This window comes from Chiroxiphia lanceolata, chromosome 27 (assembly GCF_009829145.1).
Source record: "Chiroxiphia lanceolata isolate bChiLan1 chromosome 27, bChiLan1.pri, whole genome shotgun sequence".
In the NCBI taxonomy this organism is placed as follows: Eukaryota; Metazoa; Chordata; class Aves; order Passeriformes; family Pipridae; genus Chiroxiphia; species Chiroxiphia lanceolata.
In genome coordinates, this window is record NC_045663.1 from 1,619,056 (window position 1) to 1,639,777 (window position 20,722).

The following is a 20,722-nucleotide window of genomic DNA, read 5'->3' on the forward strand; positions in this document are numbered from 1 at the left end:
TCTTGGTGGGAACATTCAAATAAAACAGGGGAAGAGTATTTAAGTGCTGTAGAATCACAGAATGCTGGGATGGTACAGGACAGAAGGGACCTTAAAGTTCATCTGGTTCCATCCCAGGGGCACTTCCCGCTATCCCAGGTTGCTCCAAGCCCTGCCCAACCTGGCCTTGGACACTTCCAGGGATGGGGCAGCCACAGCTTCTCTGGGCAACCTGTGCCAGGGCCTCCCCACCCTCCCAGGGAAGGATTTTGTCCTAAAATCCAACCCAACCCCCCTCTCTTTCAGGGCGAAGCCGCTGAAGGCGACGATGACAGAACGACGCGCCCGTAAGAGGATTAAGTTTGTTCTGCAAACAGGAAAGCAAGGAAGAACACTTGCATTTGTTACCAAGCTTAGAAAGCACCGTTTTCACAAACATATGGAAACATTAAAAAGAAAACCCCATCACTTTGTAACTTTGAAGCTTGACTCGAGCTCCATTTCACCCTCTCAGGGCCCGCTTGTCTCCGCCAAGCCCGTTCCTCGTGTTTCTGGCCAGACCAAAGGAACAAAGGACTGGAATTAACTGCCTGAGAGCCCAAATGCCCACTGACTTCAGCAACAACAAGGACTTTTCATCAGTTTATTATTGGCAAACCAGCAAACAGACGGGAACAGATGAAGTGATGCATCATTTGACCCGAAATTCGGAGCGCAGAGTTTCCCCCGCGAGCTCACGTGCCCTCCCCGCGTCCTCCCCAGGGCTGCCTCGGCTCCATCATTCCAGAAAAATCTCTTCCAGGGGCTCCAAGGTGTGGAGCTTATGCTTCACACAGACCTCTCAATGATTCATCAGCAAAGCAGACGTTACACGTTGCCACTGAAAGGTTACAGCCCGGGATTTATCTCCCAGCAGAAGGCAACGGCCTCTCTGAAAGGGAGCCTGAGTGCATCCAACTCAAATATGACAGAGATACAAAACAAAGCCCTTGAAACAGAACTCCTGACAAAAGGAGAACCTTTCAATTCATTAATCAAATTAAAGAGGAAAGATGGCTTGGAGGAAAGGGAAGCTCAGGAAGTAACAGTCCTTCGCAAAGACGACGGGAGTCGTCTTAAAAACGAACCTCTTGAATTTAACCCCCCCCCCCACGACAACAAACCCCTGTTCTGCTCAGAATTCCATCACTTTATCGTGCCAGGTGTCTTATTTCCATGGCAAGGAAGAAAACCTTCAAGCTGATGAGCGAGTAGCACCCACCTCCTTCGCTGCAGGAAGAGTTTGGCTGAGGGTGAGAGCAGAAAGGTGAAGGTCCCGACCCACGGACTGCAGGAGCTCTTGGCCTCGTGGGTCAGCCCAGATTGCAGAGCTCTTATTGCCAGGGCAGCCAAGTTTTTTGGCAGATATAAACCCAGATAATCATGCCTGTTTATACATAATCAAGCTTTCAAACATGGCTTTAGTGCTGCAAACTCTGCAGGCCCCGAGGAAGGGAGAATTTCTGGACCAGAGCACGTGGAGGGGGCGAGGAACCGCAGTGAGATCCAAGCCACGGAGACCAGAGGTGTGCAGGGCTGAGTATTCCCTTTTTACAGGGAGGAAAAAAAGGGAAAGTCACCTTTGAAAAACAGGAATATGCTTTCACAATCCAAGCACCCGAGCTCTTGTAGCTCCCACCGTCCCTTTTATTGCTTCTGGAGGTCAGTGTGTTACACAGGTTTTGGCTGTTTGGTTATTTTTTGTCTGCTAAAAAAACCCACAAGGAACACAACGATTTTCCTGTTTGTTCGTTTGTTTGTTTTTTGGGAGCTGTTAATAAAAAACAAAAAACAAAAAACAAGAAACAAGAAACGCCTGATCTGTCTGAAACAGACCCCAGCGCTGAGTGAACTCCTGAGCTGCCACCGTTCGCAGCGTGGAACGCCGTTAAAAATAGAAAAATTTGGCAAAATGCTCCCCCCTCGATGGCAAAAAAACCCGGGGAGGAGAGAGAAGAGCCTGCACCCCCCCTCCCAGTGAAAAAAAACCCGGAGAGGAGAGGGAAGAGCCTTTCCCAGCTGTGACATCTGCTCGGCGTGACCGGCCGACCAGTGCTGCTGCCGGGCTGCGCTCGCCACGACCCCACGGGAGGAGGAGGAGGGACTCCACGGAGCAGGGCACCCGAGCTGGTTTTCTCCTCCCCTTCTCCCCCAAACCCACACATTTTCAGGCAGCAAAGGGCACCCCGAGGGCAGCCCAGGGCCGGCGGTCACCTCTGGCTCGGTGCCTGCGGCAGGATGACGGGAGCGCAGGCGATCCCGGCGAAGGACTCCGGGAAGTGCAAGTCCCTCTCCCACTCGTCGGTCTCGGTGTTGTAGACCTGCACGATGCTGGTGACGTTGTTCAGGTGCCAGTTGTAACCCCCCACGATGTAGATCTTCTTCTCCAGCAGGCAGCAGCCGGCCTCCGACTGCCCGGCGCGCATGGGGCTCACCGTGGTCCACTGGTCGGTCTCGGGCACGTAATACTCCACGGCCAGCACGTCGAAGCAACGGTCCACGTGGTCCATGCGCCCGCCCAGGGCGTAAATCCGGCCGTTGGCGCTGACCATGGCGTGCAGCACCCTGGGCTCGTTCATGGGCGTCTTGAACTCCCACTGGTCGGCGGCGGGGTCGTAGCAGTGCAGGGCCTTCTTGTCCTCCACGGAGATCCCGTAACCCCCCGAGATGTACAGCCTGTCCCCCACCGTGGCCCCGGCGTGGCCCCACGTCCTGCGCTTCAGGGAGCACACGTAGGTCCACTCGTTGTCCTTGGGGCAGTACTTCTCCACGGAGGCCAAGCTCCCCGAGCGGTTCCTGCCGCCCGTGGCGTACACCATGCCGCGCAGGACGTTGAGCTGGAACTGGATCCTGCTCTCCTGCATGGCCTGGATGCGCAGCCACCGGTTGAGGTGCGGGTCGTAGCGGTAGGAGACGTCCACGGCCCCCTCCCCGCTGCGGTACTGCAGCTGCTGCCCGCCCACCAGGTAGACGAAGTTGTCCAGCACGGCCACGCAGGAGTGGCTGCTGCCCACCTCCATCTCCGTGAGCTCCTTGAACTGGCGGCCGCCCGCGTCGGGCAGGCAGTAGACCTTGGCGCTGACGGTGCGGTCGTTGTCCGTGTAGGGCGTCCCGCCGAAGGTGACGAGGGACAGCACGTCGGAGCGGATGGCCGTGCGCGGGGACTGCATCTCATGCTGCCGGAAGGGCAGGATCTGGTAGTTGAAGGCCTCCAGCAGGTACTGGCGGCACAGGACGTCCTCCACCATGATGTCCAGGGTCTGCACGCTGTCCACCAGCTCCGAGGACTTCATGAGCGGGAAGCGGATGTGGCACAGGACGCGGCTGGCGCTGGCGCGGCGCGCGGGGTCGTGCTGCAGCCAGCGCACGGCGGCGCGGAACAGGTCGATCTCGCTGCAGCTCTTCAGCTTGTTGCTCTGCAGGAAGAACACCAGGCGCTCCAGGGGCAGGTGGAGGAAATCCTCCTCCTCGGAGATCTGCAGGAAGTGCCTGAAAGTGAAGGCGTCCACGGATTCCTTCAGGGAGGAGAGGCTGAAGGTGGTGGCCATCTGGCCGATGTTGAGGCACGTCTCCACGCTCATGGCGGACTTCAGGAACTCCTCGCAGAGCTCCACGACGGGCACCATCTGGAGGAAGACGGCGGCTCCCAGCACGTCCTGGATGCAGTCGAGATCCAGAGTCACTTCGGCGCTGTAGGCGAAGTCTATGATGTGCTTCAGGCCCTTTGCAGACACACCTTTCAGCTCGATCACATCCTGGCTGGCCTCTCTCATCCCGCCCGTGAACATTGCCCTGGAGGTCAAGAACACAAAGGAAAAAAAAAAAAAACCCCTCTTAAATAAATGACGCATCGCTTCGGGATTTTATTTTATTTAACGTACTGATTCTTTTAGGGAGGATGGGGAAGGGGAGGAGGGGATAAATCAAGGCTAAACCTCTACAAGCCAGGAGAAATTAGAGTGCAGTGGCTTATTAAAGGCTTGCAGTGCACCAAGGAGGAATATTCAGCTATCAGAGAAGTTTTTCAATCCCGCTGGCAGGAGGAGGAGGAGCAGAGCACAGGACAAAGCTGCAAGAAGAGGGAGAGTTCCCAGAGCAGGACATGAACGAGTATCATGAATCCATGACATTCAACAACAGAGGATCCCACGGGATCCACACCAGCAGAGACTGGGAGTGCACCCTAAAGGGTTTAGGTCTGCAGGATGTGTGAGCAGAAGGAAGACACCTGGTCAGGAGGGCAGCGACCCCTGGCAGCAAGGCCCAGGTCTGTTATCCCGTTATATCGTAGGGAACTAAGGAATGGGTTAAATATTCCAGGTGCAACACGTCTTACAAACAGCTTTGGCCACCCAACAGAGCCTCCCCTCCCAGGTTCCTTCCCCACACCTTAAAAAGGAGGAGCTGCAGCCCCTCCAGCAGCTCTGTCACGCTGCGGGACGACGGCAGGGGGCTGACAGGGAATCACACAAAAACAGGGAGAGAAGAGCTTGAGTTACAGCACAGCTGCAGGAACACCACTGGACCATACCACTGCAGAGATTAGGCCCTGGATCACCTCCTTGGGAGGCTTCTAAATTCCACAGGAAGCACATTCCACGCCAAGGACTGCGCCCACGCCTCCCTGAACCGCCCTGGCAGAGCCGCAGCTCCCGGTGCCGGGGGGCTGTGGGTGTGATGGGGGTGTAGCTGCACATCGAGGGGGGGGGTTTTAGCCATTTCCATCCCGTTTCAGCAGGTTCTGTTAGGTATGGGGGGGCTCAGGGGCAAAGGTTTGCACCCTGGAGTATCCAACAAGCGGGTTCTGGGGAAGGCAAAGTCAGGGCAGGAAGAGCTGGGCCATGGGGTGACCCCGGTCCCTGCCGCTGCACACACGTCCCAGCAAGGCCACGTCCTACAAAAGGCCTTAAAACTGCACATTTCAGACTGGTTTTTCCACCTTTTCCACTGGAAAGGTAAATCCGTGGTGTCATCAGAGCCGCCTCGGGAGCTGCACCGGCTCCAAGGTGCAAGTCAGGCAGAAAAAATGCTGAACAGACCCTGCATCAACACAGGAATAAAGGAATATCTCGGGAACGCTGTCAAAAGACAGGAGTTCCAAGTTTGCCGTCCAAACCAGGCTGGAAAACCTGTCCAGCACAAACCCGAGAAATCCGAAATGACCTCAATGAGGAAATATCTGCACACGAAATCAGCTTTTCTGTAACCGAGTGACCGGGAATCCTGTTCCCAATTATTTGCCTGTGCAGCAGGATGAGAGCATTCCCTACAAATCCCTCCGTTTCCCGCGTCCCGGCCCCGATCCCTCGCCCCGGGAGGACACACGGACACACACACGTGTGTGAGCTGAACCTGCACGAGGAGAGGGGAGCGTTGTTGTTGTTGTTGCCACACTGAAGACAAAACCATTCCCCTAAAAAGTGTTACAGTTCTAAAATGCTGATTATATAAATGCCTCGGTTTCACTCCGCCTTCCCTCCCCCTTCCTGCAGGAAAACGGGAGTGTTTTCAAAGGCTGGATTATTCTGTTCCCCAGGACAACCTTCCTCAGCACCACAGAAGTTACAACAAGAAACCTGCTCAGCAGTTACAGTTTAGAGTGAAAAACACCTTGGCAGCGGCCCTGCACCCAGCAGGGAGGAATAAAACAGTGCCAGTGGCATCTGGGGGGAGAGCAGCTCCAGGATTAATCGTGGGCCTCGTTTGGGGAGAGAGAGAAGCTCGGGAGGTTTATGTTCCCAGAGGGAGACTGAAGGGAACTGCCCAGAAAATGGGTGTGAACACCAGACAGACACCACCAGAGGAGCTGAGGAGATGGACAAAGGGACACCAGAGAGGTGACAAGGGACAGGGAAGTCCCTTGCTCTTGTTTACCTGCTCAGCAAACCAGTCTGGAAGGTTCCTACAGGTCAAGGGGTTGGAAGGGACCTGCGTGTCACAGGGCTGCAAACCCCCTTGGACAGCCCTTGTCCACCCCTCCTGCAGCCTGGAACAACACCCAGCTCGACCCCTGTGGGGTTCTGAGCCTTCCCCACCCCGAGTGCCTCCAGCACGTCCCTCACTTCACCCTGCTCCTGGTGCTGCCCAGAAGGATCCCCAATTCCAACTCATTCCGAGTCACAGAGACATTGCAAAAGAGCCTGACAGAGAGAGGCATGTGAGGAGAGGCTGAGGGAGCTGGGGGGGCTCAGCCTGGAGAAAAGGAGGCTCAGGGGGGACTTTCTGGCTCTGCAACTCCCTGACAGGAGGGGGGAGCTGGGGGGGGTCAGGCTCTGCTCCCAGGGAACAAGGGACGGGACGAGAGGGAACGGCCCCAAGCTGTGCCAGGAGAGGCTCAGGTTGGATATCAGGAGGAATTTCTTGCTGGAAAGGGTGCTCAGGCCTTGGCAGGGGCTGCCCAGGGAGGTGGTGGAGTCCCCATCCCAGGAGGTGTCCAAGGAAGGCCTGGACATGGCCCTCAGTGCTCCGGGCTGGGGGACAAGGTGGGGGTCAGGCACAGGGTGGACTCTGTGATCTTGGAGGTCTTTTCCAGCCTCAGTGATTCCATGATTCTGTGACGGAGACAAGATGGATAAATATGTATTTTCACTTAGGAGTGAATTCCCTGCTCTGCAGTTGGCTCACTCTGCATGAATTTGGCTGCAGAAACTCATCTCAGGGCTTCAGTTTTCAACCCACACGAGCTGGGACGACGCTCCCGGATCTCCTGGGGAGGTCACACCCACTCCCTGGTGCTCCCAGAGCCCCAAGCACTGCAGACACATCAGTGGTGGTTAAAGAGAACAGGAGTGTGTTTACAGTGGGCATCTCACTCCACGGGGTCAGGCATTTTGGAGCCCTCACTTCCCAGTCAGCTCAAGCAGCTCCAGGACAAAACACCTCCAACACCTGCCCAGGTGGGTTCAAGACCTGGCCTTGAACTTGTGCCTTGGCCCAGCAGCTGTAGTTGAGCAAACCTCACCTGTGTGCAGAGGGACTGATCCTGAACCTCTACCTGCCTGCAGGGAATCCCTGGGGCAAACCAAACCTGGTTCTGTGGGGCGGGATTCTTGGGAAGGTCAGGGTGGGGAAGGACGGGGAAACAGCAAACCAACGGGAAAGGTACAAATGCCTGCTTCCCTATCAGATTCTCACCTGAAATAGTCACTGCAGGCAGCCAAGACAACTTTATGAACCTGAAACACTTCATTATTTATAGTGAGGATGACATCAAGCAGCTGAGCCTGAGCTCGGAGCGAGGCCAGTCCCTGCAGCAGAGTGGTGCTGTGGCCAGGAGCAGAGAACGTGCATTTCAGGGTGCTGTTCTTGTCAGCCATGCTAAAAACAGAACAAGAGAGACAGGCTGGTGTGAAATGAAAACAGTATGTGGTATTACCTACCCGGGGTGCCGGGGGAGGCACCGCGGCGGGAGCCGGTCGGGACGCGAATTCCCAGCCCGGCAGCCGCGCGTGGGACAGGGTGACAGCAGCACCTCACACTGGGCCCCCTCCTCCCAGCGCTAAAGAGACTTCCAGAGTTTTGAGGGATGCTTTGGCACTGCTGACACCCCGGCCCTGCAGCACACACGGGCTCCAGGGGCCACCCAGCCACCCCGTGGGGCCGGAACCACCGCGGGACGTCGGTGCTGAGCTGCCCCCGAGCCCGCCCTGACCTCGCCTTCACCCACGACACTGAGTCACAGTTGCTTGTTCTCCTCACCACCTTCCCCTCCTGCAGCTGCTGGAGCTGCTGCCGCGGCCAAGGCCGGCCCTGCCAGCCCGGTTTGATCCTTCCCTTCTGCCTGAGCCTCAGGAGAAGAGCAAAAGCAAACTATTGCACAGCCCTGGCTGCTGTAAATAACATCAACTGCTCGAGCTGCGCTGTCAACAGTCCCCTCCCAGCGTAAATATTTCCTTGCTTTTCCCAGCGCCTCTCGCACGTGTTCCCCAGCACACGGAGCATCATCCCGAGCTCCTCTTGGCCTCAGATGCACTTGTCGGCGGGAACGCCGCGTTCGGAGGCAGCAGGAGCCCTGCACAAGTGGAAGAGGCCGCTGGATGCTCCGGGCTCCTCTGGAAACAACTCCAGAAACAGCTGCAGGTTCCCCGAGCCCGCCGAACCGAGGTGGGGAATCCCAAACTCATCTGCAAATTTAACCCAGCTCCAAAGGGCTTTTCAGGAAGAAAATGCACCCAGGGGCCAATGTTCAGGAGGGGGTTGATGTTTTCAGAAGCGTCCTGCTGCTCGGTGTCTGCCTTTCAAGGGGTATTTTATGGAAACGTGACATAAAAAAATCCCGGGGAGATTATCCCGAGTCTGGAAAGCTGCATGAGTTGCTCCCAAAGCCACGGTGGGAGAGCACACTCAGGGCTGCACTTAAAGGGTATTATTGTTGTTATTATTATTTAGGTGGAATAAACCAATGAGGCAAAAAAGTGAGTAGGATGCAGCGTGCTGGGGCTGTGTAATCCCAGGGTCTGCTCCAACCCTCCCTCAGAGCTCGGCTGCGTAATCCCGGTTTTGCTCCAACCCCCCCCAGTCAGATCTTGGCTAAATAATCCCAGGGTCTGCTCCAACCCTCCCTCGGAGTTTGGATGTGCAATCCCGGGGTCTGCTCCAACCCTCCCTCAGAGTTTGGATGTGCAATCCCGGGGTCTGCTCCAACCCTCAGAGCTCCCGACCAAAACAGCAACAGCCACCGCACAATGGCCCAAACAACCCGGCGGGGGTCAGGGAGGAGTCAGGGAGATGGGATAACAAAAAAGGGGGATGTAAACAATCCTCAAACAATGAGGAACAATGGACAGGACTCAGCTCCTTGCCTAACTTATCTGGACTGCAATTTCCTGGAAGCTTTAAGGAGGGGAAATCTGGGATGTTCATCAGAGCCGGGAGGGCAGCGCTCTGCGCCTGCAGCAGCAGCTCTGGAGCTCACTGGGATGCAGAGAGCAAACCTTGGCAGGCTGGTTCCAGCTCCTCAGGCTTGGGAATGTGCCTCAGAATCCATCCCAGAGTTCCTGCTGGGATGGCTGATAATGGTCAGCTGCACTTCTGGTAGCACAGGTCCGAAATCCCTCCCCTAAAATCAAAGTGTGCTAAAGAGTCCTGGATCAGAGCGTGGAGTATTCCTTGCTGGAATAAAAAGGATTAGCAAAAAAGCAGTTGTTGACAAGACCTTTATCCATACTCTGTGAGCCAAGAATTGTCTGTCCACTCGGGCTCTTCCCATGGAGAAAGAGGGAAGAGCTTGGAGGGAGCGGATCCGCACCGTGTCAAACTCCTCTCACTCTCCTGCCTGGAACTTTGATCTGCTGCAGGTGAAAGGAGGAAACATCCACCACCAGCAAGGAAATTTTGTTCCCTCTGGACACAGAGCACCAGACATGGAGCAAACCCGCTTTGCTCCAGGTTGGACAGGTGAGATCCACCCAGACAGATCCGGGGATTCATCCGGGAATGGCAGCTCCCGAGTTCCCTGGAACTTCACCAGACTCCATCTCCTGCAAAAGTCTTCTCAGGGGAATTCCCTTCAGTGCTTGTTTTTATGCTGGCTTCAGATATTCCTCTTCCCAGCCTTGGGGTTTCATCCCTCCAGGAATGCTGTCGCTGGATCCACAGCCCTCCCAGCACGGGCACAAACCACAAGCTTTACCTGCACAAATATTCCCCTTTTTCCTCTTCCTCAATTAACTTTTAAAGGCACTGTGAATGACCAGAGTGCAAGTCTGAAGTAAAGGAGGGGTGGGTTGGTACATCTGTGTGGAATAAACGTGTTTGCATGTGAGATTCATTTCAATAGGTAACTGTGAACAGCTACTCCAGGAAAAACTCCCTGTACAAGTTCCTTTGTCTATTTACAGATATAGAATAAAAGGATCCGATGATTACACAACACTCTGAAGGGGGGGGGGAAAGGAAATCAAAAGAGAAGCATTGATAATGCTCAGTTTTCTTCAGCCTGGATTAAAAAAAAAAAAGGAAAAAAAAAGAGATTTTAAGATGAACAACACAAGATGGAAACAAAATAAAAACCACAGGAAGCACAAGAAACAGAGTGAGGGATTTACAGAAAACAAAGAGGGAGGAGGAGAGGTGAGAGAACAGCAACTGAGCAGTGTTTGCACTGCGGGGAGAAAAAAGGGATTTGTGATAAGAGCAGGTTCAGCTGGACACGGGCAGGGCAGGGAAGGAGAGTGGATCCACAGCCTTGGCTCCCATTCCTGCACGGAGGGAGAAGGGGAGCAGCAGTTGGATGTCAGAGAGTGAAAAAAAACCCAACAAAAAACAAAAGGAAGCCTTGAACGTGAGGCTCTGTGAGGCTGCCCCTGTCCCAGCCCGGATCTCACCAGGCCCCTGGACTTGTTGCTTCACAGTTTGTTAGAGCAGGAACAGCCCTGCAGACAAAACTTGGGAAGAGTTGCATCTCCTCCTCCCTTCGGAGATAAAAGCCTTTCATCACACACCAGCGAGAAAGTGTTTATTCCTCTTCCCTTTCCCAGGGAGGCAGGGCTGGAGAGCCTCTGGAATTTTCTCTGGGTGTCTTTGTCCTCGAGTGGAGGTCCTTCCCCTGCCACAGGGGTTTTTCTGTGGCCAGAGCATCCTTCAGCAGGGCCTCAGCACAGCCAGCTTGGAGCGGGGTCAAGCGTGTGGCTGCTCCCAAATTCATCCATTGGAAAAATGTAAACCACCAAAAAAAAAAAAAAAAAAAAAAAGAAAAGAAAAATAAAAATCACATCCACATCAAGGTCCCAGGGGCCTCCTGGCGATCCCAACGTGTTTACATGACTGGGGCCTCTGACACGAGTATGTTGGTACTAAGGTGGCTCTGCAGGAACAGAAATCCCACTTTCCACATGGAAATAGCTGCAGCAGTGAAAGGGATCTTTATATCCGTGTAACTGCAGCCCTGGCACACAAGGCAGCTGGAATTCAACAGGTATGTTGATTCCCAAGGTGATGCCTTTTGGGCAGCAGCCTCAGAGGCTCTGATAACATCCCTGGTACCCCAGTTCCACACAGGGACTGCCAGGGAAGGAGTAATGGGATTGAGGATTTGCCTCCAAGCCGCTGCTCTGAAGCCAGATTGTTTTCAATCCTCTCCGGTCACTGCAGGATAGAGCTCAGCATGGGGTGCTGTGGGGAAAAGCAACCCAGAACCCCAACCCCAGCACTGGAGATGGTCCAGCAAGGGTTAAGGGAGTGGTTGCAGCCAGACAGCAGGCAGGGAAGGCAAACAAGCCCTGAAATCCTCCTGCTGCTGCACCTAGGGCAGGAGCTCGCCCCGCGCTCGCCCTCGCCCCGAGCGCGCTGACCACAGGCAGCTCTCCGGGCAAGGACTGCTCCACCTCTGACCAGGAAGGCATCTGGGCACCCAAGAGGCCTCTGGAGCTGAGGGGCTGGGAGATTTGAAGGGCCACACTTCAGGAACCAGCCCAGGCCCAGAGAACACCCCGAAGAAGAAGCGGCCCCGTCACGCGGGACCCGAGATGCGTCCGGAGCTAATGAGTCATTTTTTTTTTTTTCTTTACCAAATCTGCGCCGATGATTAAAAACATCAAAGCTGGAATTAAAGGCTTTACCAGGCATGAGTTCATATTTCAGCAGCGTTTGCAACCACTGCACGAAGTGGAGAGAATTAGAGCAGGACAGATTGTAACATTTCAGCGATTGAATTAAGGAGGAGGGGGGGGAAAAAAAAATCTCTTCGGCTGCTCGACTGTCTGGTCGTGTCCTTCCTCTTCTTGTGGTTCTCCTTGGAAGGAGGGGTAGTTTGGTGCTCTCTGTCTCAGTTCAACATCCCCATGCCTTCCCCCCCTTTTTGGGGGCAGGTGGTGCTCGGTAATTTTTCATCCAGGACAAACTGGAGGGGGGTTGGCAGCGTTCCCGAGCAGGGCAAACTTCCAAGAGCCCGAACTCTTCCCATAAACACAGAGCTCCAGAGGTGGGACCCCAACGGGGACCGGCTGGGGGACAACACAGGAAGGAGGAAAACCAGCAGAATATTTGTGTGTGTTCACATCCATCAGGGCATGGAATGGCACAGCTTTTCCATGGCTGAACAAAAAGCTTTGGGATTATTGCAAAATAGCCACCGAGGCACCTGCAAGGAATTTTTTTGGGGTGGTGAGAGAAGCAGAACTGCCACAAAAGCTGGAGAGCAACTTTATTTAGAACGTGAAGTATGAATATTAAGGACCTTCTCTAAGAACCTTTGACAGGCAGCATTATAGATATTTTAATAATGCAAATCATTTAATGCCTTTAGTTTCATGCCTAAGTAAAAAAAAAAAAAAAACACATTTAGATTCTGATTTTTAAACTACAATTAAGACACTTAAAATCAAAACAAAAGTCAAACTCCCTCAGATAAGTCACTGGTAGCCATGGTGACTGTAATATTTCAGAGCCTGAGGCTTTATATCACATGCCCAAAGGATGAAAATGAGTTTTCAGCACTTCACACTAACAAATGTGACGTTGGGGCAGGGAGGCTGAACCCTTCACTGCAGATTTGAGACTCTTAGTGGGACTTTTGGGCACTCCCATGGCCTTTGCAACTCCCCCACCCCTCAAAAGAGGCATCCAGAGGTTTCCTGGAAGTTTGGGGGCAAGGAAGACGAGGTGCTGCCAGGCCCTGAGGCACAAAAATACCTGCCCTGTTAACCTACTTCTGCTCCCAGCAAGCAAGACTGTCACCAGCACCCATCAGCCACAGCATTTCCCAGCACTTCCCTGTCCAAATTAGCAACCACAGTAAGCACTTAATGATCAGCAACTAATTAAATATTAACACACCCGACGAAGGGGATGTTTCCCAGAGAAACAGAATCATCCTCGGGAAAGATCTGTGAGAAAAAAAAGGCATTTAATCGATTTCTTTGTTCCCTTTTCCACCTCCTTCCCTTAATTTCTCCTGTTTCTCTCCTCTGCCTCCACTCATTTTCCACTCCTGACACCACCTCTTTCATCCAAGCAATAAATACAAGTAGAAAAGCCTGGGACTAATATTGCCATTTAAAAGGGGCAATTTGGAGCGCTCGAATAAAGGGATTATAAATGGGCCTGAGCTTCAGAAGGAGGCAACACTTTGTGTGGAAATAATGGTCTTCTGGAAAACGCCTCGAGTCGAATAATAATAATAATAATAAAAGTTTGAAAAGTCTCTCCAGTCTCCAAATTTTAAGGAAACTTCACGTTTTGCAAGGGGAGAACGAGTCACGTTCGCTATTTAAAAAAGGAAAAATGGCAGAGCCCAACAGACTGAGCTTTTTGTAGTTTGCATTTCAAGGCCTGAAAACAGCACTCTGAGATGTCAGGAGGTACCTGGTTCTTTTGAAAGTGCTTTCTGACTCTGATTCCCTCACTTTCATCCGACTTCTCCCAAGCTGGACCCAAGGAGACCCTGCAGCCCAAAGGTAAGGCAGTGGAGTTGTAGCAAGAGGTTTTTCAATTTATTTCTTTTTCAAATGTTATTTTTTTTTTAATACCCTCAGAAGCTCCAGACATTTGCAAATCTAGGTTTTTCCTTTCCTTTCAGAGCTGGACTCTCACAGGGCCCAGCAGACACACACACACACACACACACACACACACATGAATATATTCTGCTCCCAGGCATCAATCAGTAGGTTGTTTGCAAGCCAAAGGAGGTGGGATTTTTGGGTTTTGCACTAATAAAACTGGATGGCTGTCAAAAAGCTGGCTGGCCTGGTAAAACAGAGCTGTTGGAGCAACAACAAAAAAAAAAAGCTGAGGGTGAAAGATGTGAACACATTAAACTCTGTGCCACCTCTCGGAGCTTCAACGTGAGGGACTGGGCAGTACGTGCTGTACCCAGGACAGACTGTGTAGGGGGGGGGGCAAAAACCAGCATTAAAAAAAATAGAATAAGATTTTTAAACTGTTTCTGTGGCAGAGACAGAGTCTGTGGTCATCTTTATGCTGGGGAAAAGCAGTCTGGGGCTGGTCGTTTGCCACCCGAAAAGAACTCTCAGGTGAGGGCACCAGCAGCACCAGGGGCTTGGAGGGGCACAAAATATCACATTCACCAGGGTTTGCCATTTCTCTTCTCTTCTCTCTACCCATATCCAGAGCTACCACAGAGGACTTTGTCCTGTACAGGGATTCTCCTCAGTCCCGCCCTAAACCTCCTGTGAGCTCCGAGCGTGGAGCAGGCACCGGTGACATCCCTGTCACCACCAACACCCTCTGCCACACCCTCGACCTGCCCTCCTCACAGCGACCCGAGGATGGCAGGATACTCCCCACCTCCAAAACTTGACGGTGATTATATTCTTGTCAGCCCCAAAGCCTCATCCCTGTGAGCCAGGAACGAACCGAGCAAATATAAAATCACCCGAAGCGCATGGATGCCTCTGGCAGGCACGGGCAGTGTCACAGCAGTGTGACAGCAGAGTCAGCTGCTGCTCCCCAGCTCAGCCAGGCACGCAGGGACCCCCCCAGAAGGATGGGGGGGTTACACCACCTAAATGTGCCTGTTTGTCCCTGTCCACCTCTCAGCAGAGGCTCCTTACGCACTCGATACTCCCCTGGCAGCGCTGCCTTCCACAGCTCCACGCTTCCCCACCTGACAGTCAAACCCTGCCAGGCCCCAGCTCTGCAAAAAAGCAAAATGTGCCTCAGAAGTGACCCAAAGACCAGAGTCACCCTCTGGTGACCCAGAGCCGGGGTTGTGGGAGCAGCCCGAGGGCTCGGCGGGCGCTCCCTGCGCCATCCCCGCGCCTCTCCCGGCACCGCAAAGGCCGGGAGGCACCTAGTGGTGTTGGGAAGCACAGCAGAGCCACCAAGGCCACCCCAAAAGTGTCACCCGGGCCACACACAGGCACTGCTGGCCTCCTGGATACCCCAAAAGTGTCACCCGGGCCACGCACAGGCACTGCTGGCCTCCTGGATACCCCAAAAGTGTCACCCGGGCCACGCACAGGCACTGCTGGCCTCCTGGATGCCACCCTGCTCTTCCCTCCACCCCTCCAGTGCAGCTCCACCTCTGGGAGCAAAGCAAAGCTGATCATGGGCACATCCATCCCAAAATCCATCGGGGCCTGTCTTGGCTCCTGTGTCACCTTCCCACTGGGGACAGCCCGTCTGAGCTCTGCCAGCAGCTCCAGCAGGGTACAAAGTTCCCCACACTGAGAAAATCCCCCACCCAACCTTCTCCCACACAACCGCCCCAGGCCCTTCGCTCCACACCTTTGGAAGAGCTCGGGAAAACCTCAGGCTCGGACTAGGAGGTCCTGGGAGCAGCGTCTACCTCTGCCTGTCTCTGTGGCACCCAATTGCACGGTCTGGGCAGTGTTGCAACAAAACAGGAGTAGTTACTCGCAGAGTAGGTGCTCCGGCGAGCAGGGATGCGTGGACACCTCCCCTCTCCCTGCACCTCCACCCTCCGGATTACTGCCTGGGAGCAGCCAGGGAAGTCGGGCAAGAGCAATGTGAAGTGATGAAACGGCAGAGGACAGCAGCAAACCCACCACCCCTTCCATGCCAAGGGAGGAAATGGTGTTTTCCAGCAGCTGGGAGCCGAGCCCGAGTGCCCCGGCCCTCGGCATGGCAACACCAAATCCAGCTCAGGAATCCTCCCAGGATCAAATCAGCCAGTTCCTCTGAATCCTCTGCACTCACCTCCTGACAGGTTTACACCCATCCTGACATCATTATGTTTCCCAGATCCCGGGGCAGCTCCTTTCTGCACGGGCTTTGTCCCGCCCTCCCCTGAGCAGAGTCACCCCAAGGCCACCAGAAGAGCAGCAACACCTTTTCTTAAATGTCCCCCCGTTCCTCTGCAACTTCAGCATTTACCTTCCACATAAACCAGAAACTGGGAGAGCCACTTTAACCACCACCCCTTACAAAGCTACACAACACTTGGGGGTAGGGCAGGAACCTTCAAAGCATCACCCGAGTTCGCTTTGGCTCTAAAATAAAACCTCCAGCTCAGGACTCTCCCAACGTTGCAAAAGCAGCAGGTTATTTTTGCAGCGATTCAATTCCGAGCGTAAACATTTACACCACGTCTACCAGATCTAAGGACTAAATCTGTTTGAGACTCGCCATGTGGCAGAGTATGGCTCATGGAAACCCCACAAAGCTCAACTTCAGTTCCGGAAGGGGGAAAAAAATACCGAGTCTGACTGAAGGCTGAAGCTTGTAGGAGATGACAGGAACACGAGAGCAAGGCAGACTCACAGCCCTTACACTCCCCCCCGTGTGGTTTTACTCCATCCTCCTGCACATTTCTCTCCCTTCCCACTGCTTTCTCAGCAGGAATCAGGTTTGGGAAGTTCAGGTCCACGTCCCCTTGATGTGAACCCAGACATATGGACTTTATGATAAGGAAGACGTGCAGGTCTCCCTTGTCCCTTCATCCCGGTTTTGACAGCAAGCACAATTTTTTGGGGAGGTCTGTGAAAAGTGTTTACACAACCTGGCTGCCTTCCTTCCTCGAAGGGATTATTCCCAATTATCTCTTCATCAGTTTGTCTGGACACCTCAATTAATTCCCACATCCAGCATCCAGGATGGTGTTTTTCCGAGATTTTTGCCACCCTGCTTTGCACAACCCCACCTCACCACCATTGCAGCAACGTTCCTTGTTGTCTCAGGTACAGCAGCTTCTCCTGCTGAGGGTCCCGATGGGTTCCACCGTTTCCTCTCCCCGATCCCAAATCACATCCCCAGGAGCAGAACCACCACAGAGCCAATTCTGCAGGCTTGGAACTCTCCCTCTACATGATAAAGAGGGCTGGGAGTAAAATATGCAACCCATTTGTAACTCATGAAATTCTACCCAAGGAGGAAGAAAGGAAAAAAAAAAAACAAAAACCAAACCAAAACCCCAAGTTTATTTCAAAATAGAAGATTGGGGCCATTTGCTTTTCAATGCCCAGGAATGGCCTTATCTGATGCCATCAGAGAGCCTTTTGTCCCCATCTGGCACGGTCTGTTCCTTATTGAATGAAGGAGCAGGATCCCAGCAGAGAAGTTAATTTTCCTGCTCCGGGGCAGCCACGTGCTCCCTCCCGGGTAACCCGCAGCAGCCACGGGGTAGGAATTCCAAAGATGGAAATTCTGCCCATGCTGTTGGAATTACAGTGCACCACCGAAATGGCATGTGTGCAACAGCTCCAGAGGGCTCTGTCCTCTTGCCTTAGAGAGTAAATACTCAGTAAGTGTCAAAAAGTCACAAGTGGAAGCACCTAACAAGGAATCACCGCCAACAGGGAATGCCCTTGAAATCCTCCTCGTGCTCTCTGGAGACAGTGCAGCACATCCAACAGCCCCCATCGGGTTTCTCCCTGTATTCCCCAATAAATCCATCTCTAAATCAGGAGGCTACCAACCAACAAGAAGCAGGATCCAAATTTCAACGGGCTTTACTTTTAAAATTAACAAAGAAAATAAACACGCGGCGATAGAGAACACGAGGGAGCTCCAGCTCGGGGAATAAAAACTGCTGCAGCTCCAGCCCGGGTGATTTATCACAGCCCTGAAACAAATTACTTCCATTTCTCAGCGCTGCACACCCGGCACTGAGAACTCCCGAGTGCTACCAACACCTGGGTGAGAGAAGTGCCGGAGTTCCTGCCTTAGAGGGAGGAAAAGGAGGTGATAAAAGAGGGATAAAAGGAGATGCCACAGGTGACGCAGCCTGGAGCTTCATGGGCCACAGGTGGTCATTAGGGGAAAAAAATTGGGACATATCTCTAAGGTGAGAATTCAGAGAGAGCTGAACAATGACTGTGAGAGCTTCCCCTCCACACTGGTGGTTATTTCAGGAGCCAACGCTGAGGGAAGCTGAGGAGAAAGGATGCTTTGAAGCGAAGTGACACTGACAGTGACAGAGTAACATCCCCGAGATGGACACCACCACCCCCTGAATAGTGTCCAACAGGGACTTGGGATGGCCACAGATGGGAAAACCCCAGGAAACTCTTTGGTGAGCAGGTACCACCTACAACACCCTCTGCATCACCCCAGCAGGCACCACGTCACCCCGACAGGTACCATGGGGTGACAGGTACCACATCACCCCAACAAGAACCATGTCACCCCGACAGGTACCATGGGGTGATAGGTACCACATCACCCTCTCAGGTGTCACATCACCCCAACAGGTACCATGGGGTGATAGGCACCACGTTACCCTCACAGGTGTCACATCACCCCGACAAGTACCACCTGCTCTGTGTCACCTTCAAAGGCTGAGTGCACCTGTGGGGACCAAACCCAGGGACTAGGAGTGGGGGCTTCTGCAGGCTGGGGAGGGGACACCGGAGGGGATGGGGGCCCCAAAACGGGCCTGAAACCCCAAAAAATCGGTGTGTCTGTAACTCGCACACCTGGTGCCTCTACAAACCCACAGAGCCGGGGGGGGGGGGGGTCTGTCCCAGGGTGGGATTCAGAGGGTGAGATTCACCGGGTGGGATTCAGAGGGTGGGATTCTGAGGGTGAGATTCACCGGGTGGGATCCCCAGGGTGGGTGAATCCATTCACGCTATCTCACATCTTTGAGCCTCCCCCAGCCCTCCGCCTCCCTCCTCGCACACCCGCCACGAGGAGCAGCGCCGCTGGCTCATCGCGGCCGTTCCCTTCCCCGCGGGCCCCGCTCAGGAGAATCCCCGACCCCCGGGGGAGCGGCTCCGCGGCCGCAGCGGCGCTCCAAGAGCCCGGGGGCCGGCGGAGCCCCGCGGCCCGGCCCGGCCCCGCTCGGCGGCCCCGCTGCCCGGCCTAGGCCGCGCCGGCCCCGCTCACCTGCTCGGCCGCTCCGCGCCGAACTCGGCCCCGCCGGACTCCGCCATCTCCGGGAGCCGCCGCCGGGCCCGCGCTGCGCTGGAACGGCGGGGCCGCCGCCTTCGAAGGAGGCGCAGGAGCGGCGGGGACCGGGAGCCGCGGGCTCCGCTCCGCGCCCGCCGGGCCTGGCGCCGCCTCCGCCGCCGCCACCACCGGGGCTGTCACCGCCCCGCGGGCCCCCGGGACCGCCGTGTGGCGGCGGCGGCGGCGGCGGAACGGTCGCGGGGGTGGCACTGCCACGGGGCTGGGGGGGCCCGGGGGGGTGTCACCCCTGCGCGGCTGAGGGACCAGGGGCTGTCACCTCCCTCCTCATGGCTGAGGGGGTCTGTCACCTCCCTAGGGTTGAGAAGAGCCAGGGGCTGTCACCTCTCCATGAGTGAGGGGGTCCGTCACCTCCCCAGGGTTGAGGGGACCCAGGGGCTGTCACCTCTCCATGAATGAGGGGGTCTGTCACTCCTCTATGGCTGAGGGGGTCTATCACCTCCCCAGGGCTGAGGGGACCAGGGGCTGTCACCTCTCCATGGCTGAGAGGACCAGAGATCTGTCACCTCCTCGGGGCTGAGGGGAGCAGGGGCTGTTACCCCTCCATGACTGAGGGGGTTTCTCACCTTCCCATGGCTGAGGGGACCCAAGGGCTGTCACCTCTCCATGGCTGAGGGGACCCAAGGGCTGTCACCCCTCCATGGCTGAGGGGACCCAAGGGCTGTCACCTCCCCAGGGCTGAGGGGATCTGTCACCTCCCCAGGGCTGAAGGGACCCGGGGTCTGTCACCTCCCCGTGGCTGAGAGAATTCTGGGGTCTGTCACTTCTCCATGGCTGAGAGGCCTTGGGGGTCTGTCCCATCCCTCAGCTGAGGGGTCCCAGAGGCTGTCACCTTCCCACAGCTGAGGAGACTCGGGGCTGTCACTGCCCCTCAGCCGAGGGGTCCCAGGGGTCTGTCACCACCCCACAGGCCACCAGTGCCTTCCAGCTGGCCATTATCCGACGGCAGCCGGTGGCTCTCCCGTGCAGCCTGCACGGCAGAGCTTAGCGCTTTCCCTCGGGGTGTCACCTGCGGCTCAAGAAGTGTCACCTGCAGGGACCACCCTATGTGCCACCAGCCCATCTGTGACTGTGGGGACACCGCTGTGGGGACAAAGCCTCCTGCCAGGCCATCTGGGCCGTCTTGGGCCACATTTTTCAGTCTCTGTGCAGGAGCAGCAGTACCCTCCAGAGGGTGCAGTCATGTCGCCGCAGCTCCGGCTGCACATCCCGGTGCCAAAGCCGCCTTCGCCGCCCTCATCCCCACACATGGTCGGTGTCAGAGCCCTCCCAGCTCTCCCCAAAAAACCACCCCGCAGCCGAGGCCGAGCGTGGCGGGGTCCGTGTAATTTTTAAAGCCGGAGAGCATCTGGCGGGAGCGGATGGTCCAGAGGGCATTCCAGCCATCAGTGGAAATCAGGAAATTATTCGTAGCGCTGGCTCTGCCAACGACCGGGGGTAGATTTCTTTGATTTCCCATGCCTCGCTGTCCACATCTGTATAAGGGAAAGGGGGAGTTCGTACATGAGAATAAACGCACTTGGAAAGCCGTGAAAACACTCTTTCAAGTCTTGCCTGATGAAAACTTCATGTTCTGGAGCTCTCCGCTTCAAGGAGAGCAATCTGTTTCGGAGGAGAAGCTGTGTATTTTTCTTATTTAAACCTAAATCTGCTGGAGCATTAAAAATATTTGGCATTTCCACAGCACATTTCATTCCCAGCCCCAAATGCGTTTTACAGACATTCATTAATTAAGCCTCGTAAAACCTTGGGGAGAAAGGGAAGCAGTGCTTATTAATTTGCTATTTGTGTTGCTGCAGCACACGGAGACCCCAACCGGGACCTTGGGGCCTTGTTGTTTTAGACCTGACCTCCACAGAGGAGGAGATGTCAG

The 20,722-nt window shown here is 54.8% G+C and overlaps 1 protein-coding gene across 3 annotated transcripts; it reads right to left on the reverse strand.

The window, feature by feature from the left end:
- Positions 1-275: 275 nt before the first annotated feature.
- Positions 276-18,827, reverse strand: KLHL26 (kelch like family member 26). Of its 3 annotated transcripts, none has more exons than XM_032711638.1 (3): positions 18,769-18,827; positions 7,153-7,335; positions 276-3,810 (listed from the first exon to the last, which is right to left on the reverse strand). In XM_032711638.1, the coding sequence occupies exons 1-3, from the start codon at positions 18,813-18,815 to the stop codon at positions 2,229-2,231; spliced, it is 1,812 nt and encodes a 603-aa protein (XP_032567529.1). In that variant the 5' UTR covers positions 18,816-18,827; the 3' UTR covers positions 276-2,228. The 3 variants fall into 3 exon arrangements, with proteins under 3 accessions (XP_032567529.1, XP_032567528.1, XP_032567530.1); XM_032711637.1 differs by lacking the exon at positions 18,769-18,827 and adding an exon at positions 9,185-11,485; XM_032711639.1 differs by lacking the exon at positions 7,153-7,335 and having other exon boundaries at positions 18,769-18,816.
- Between the last annotated feature and the right edge of the window lie 1,895 nt (positions 18,828-20,722).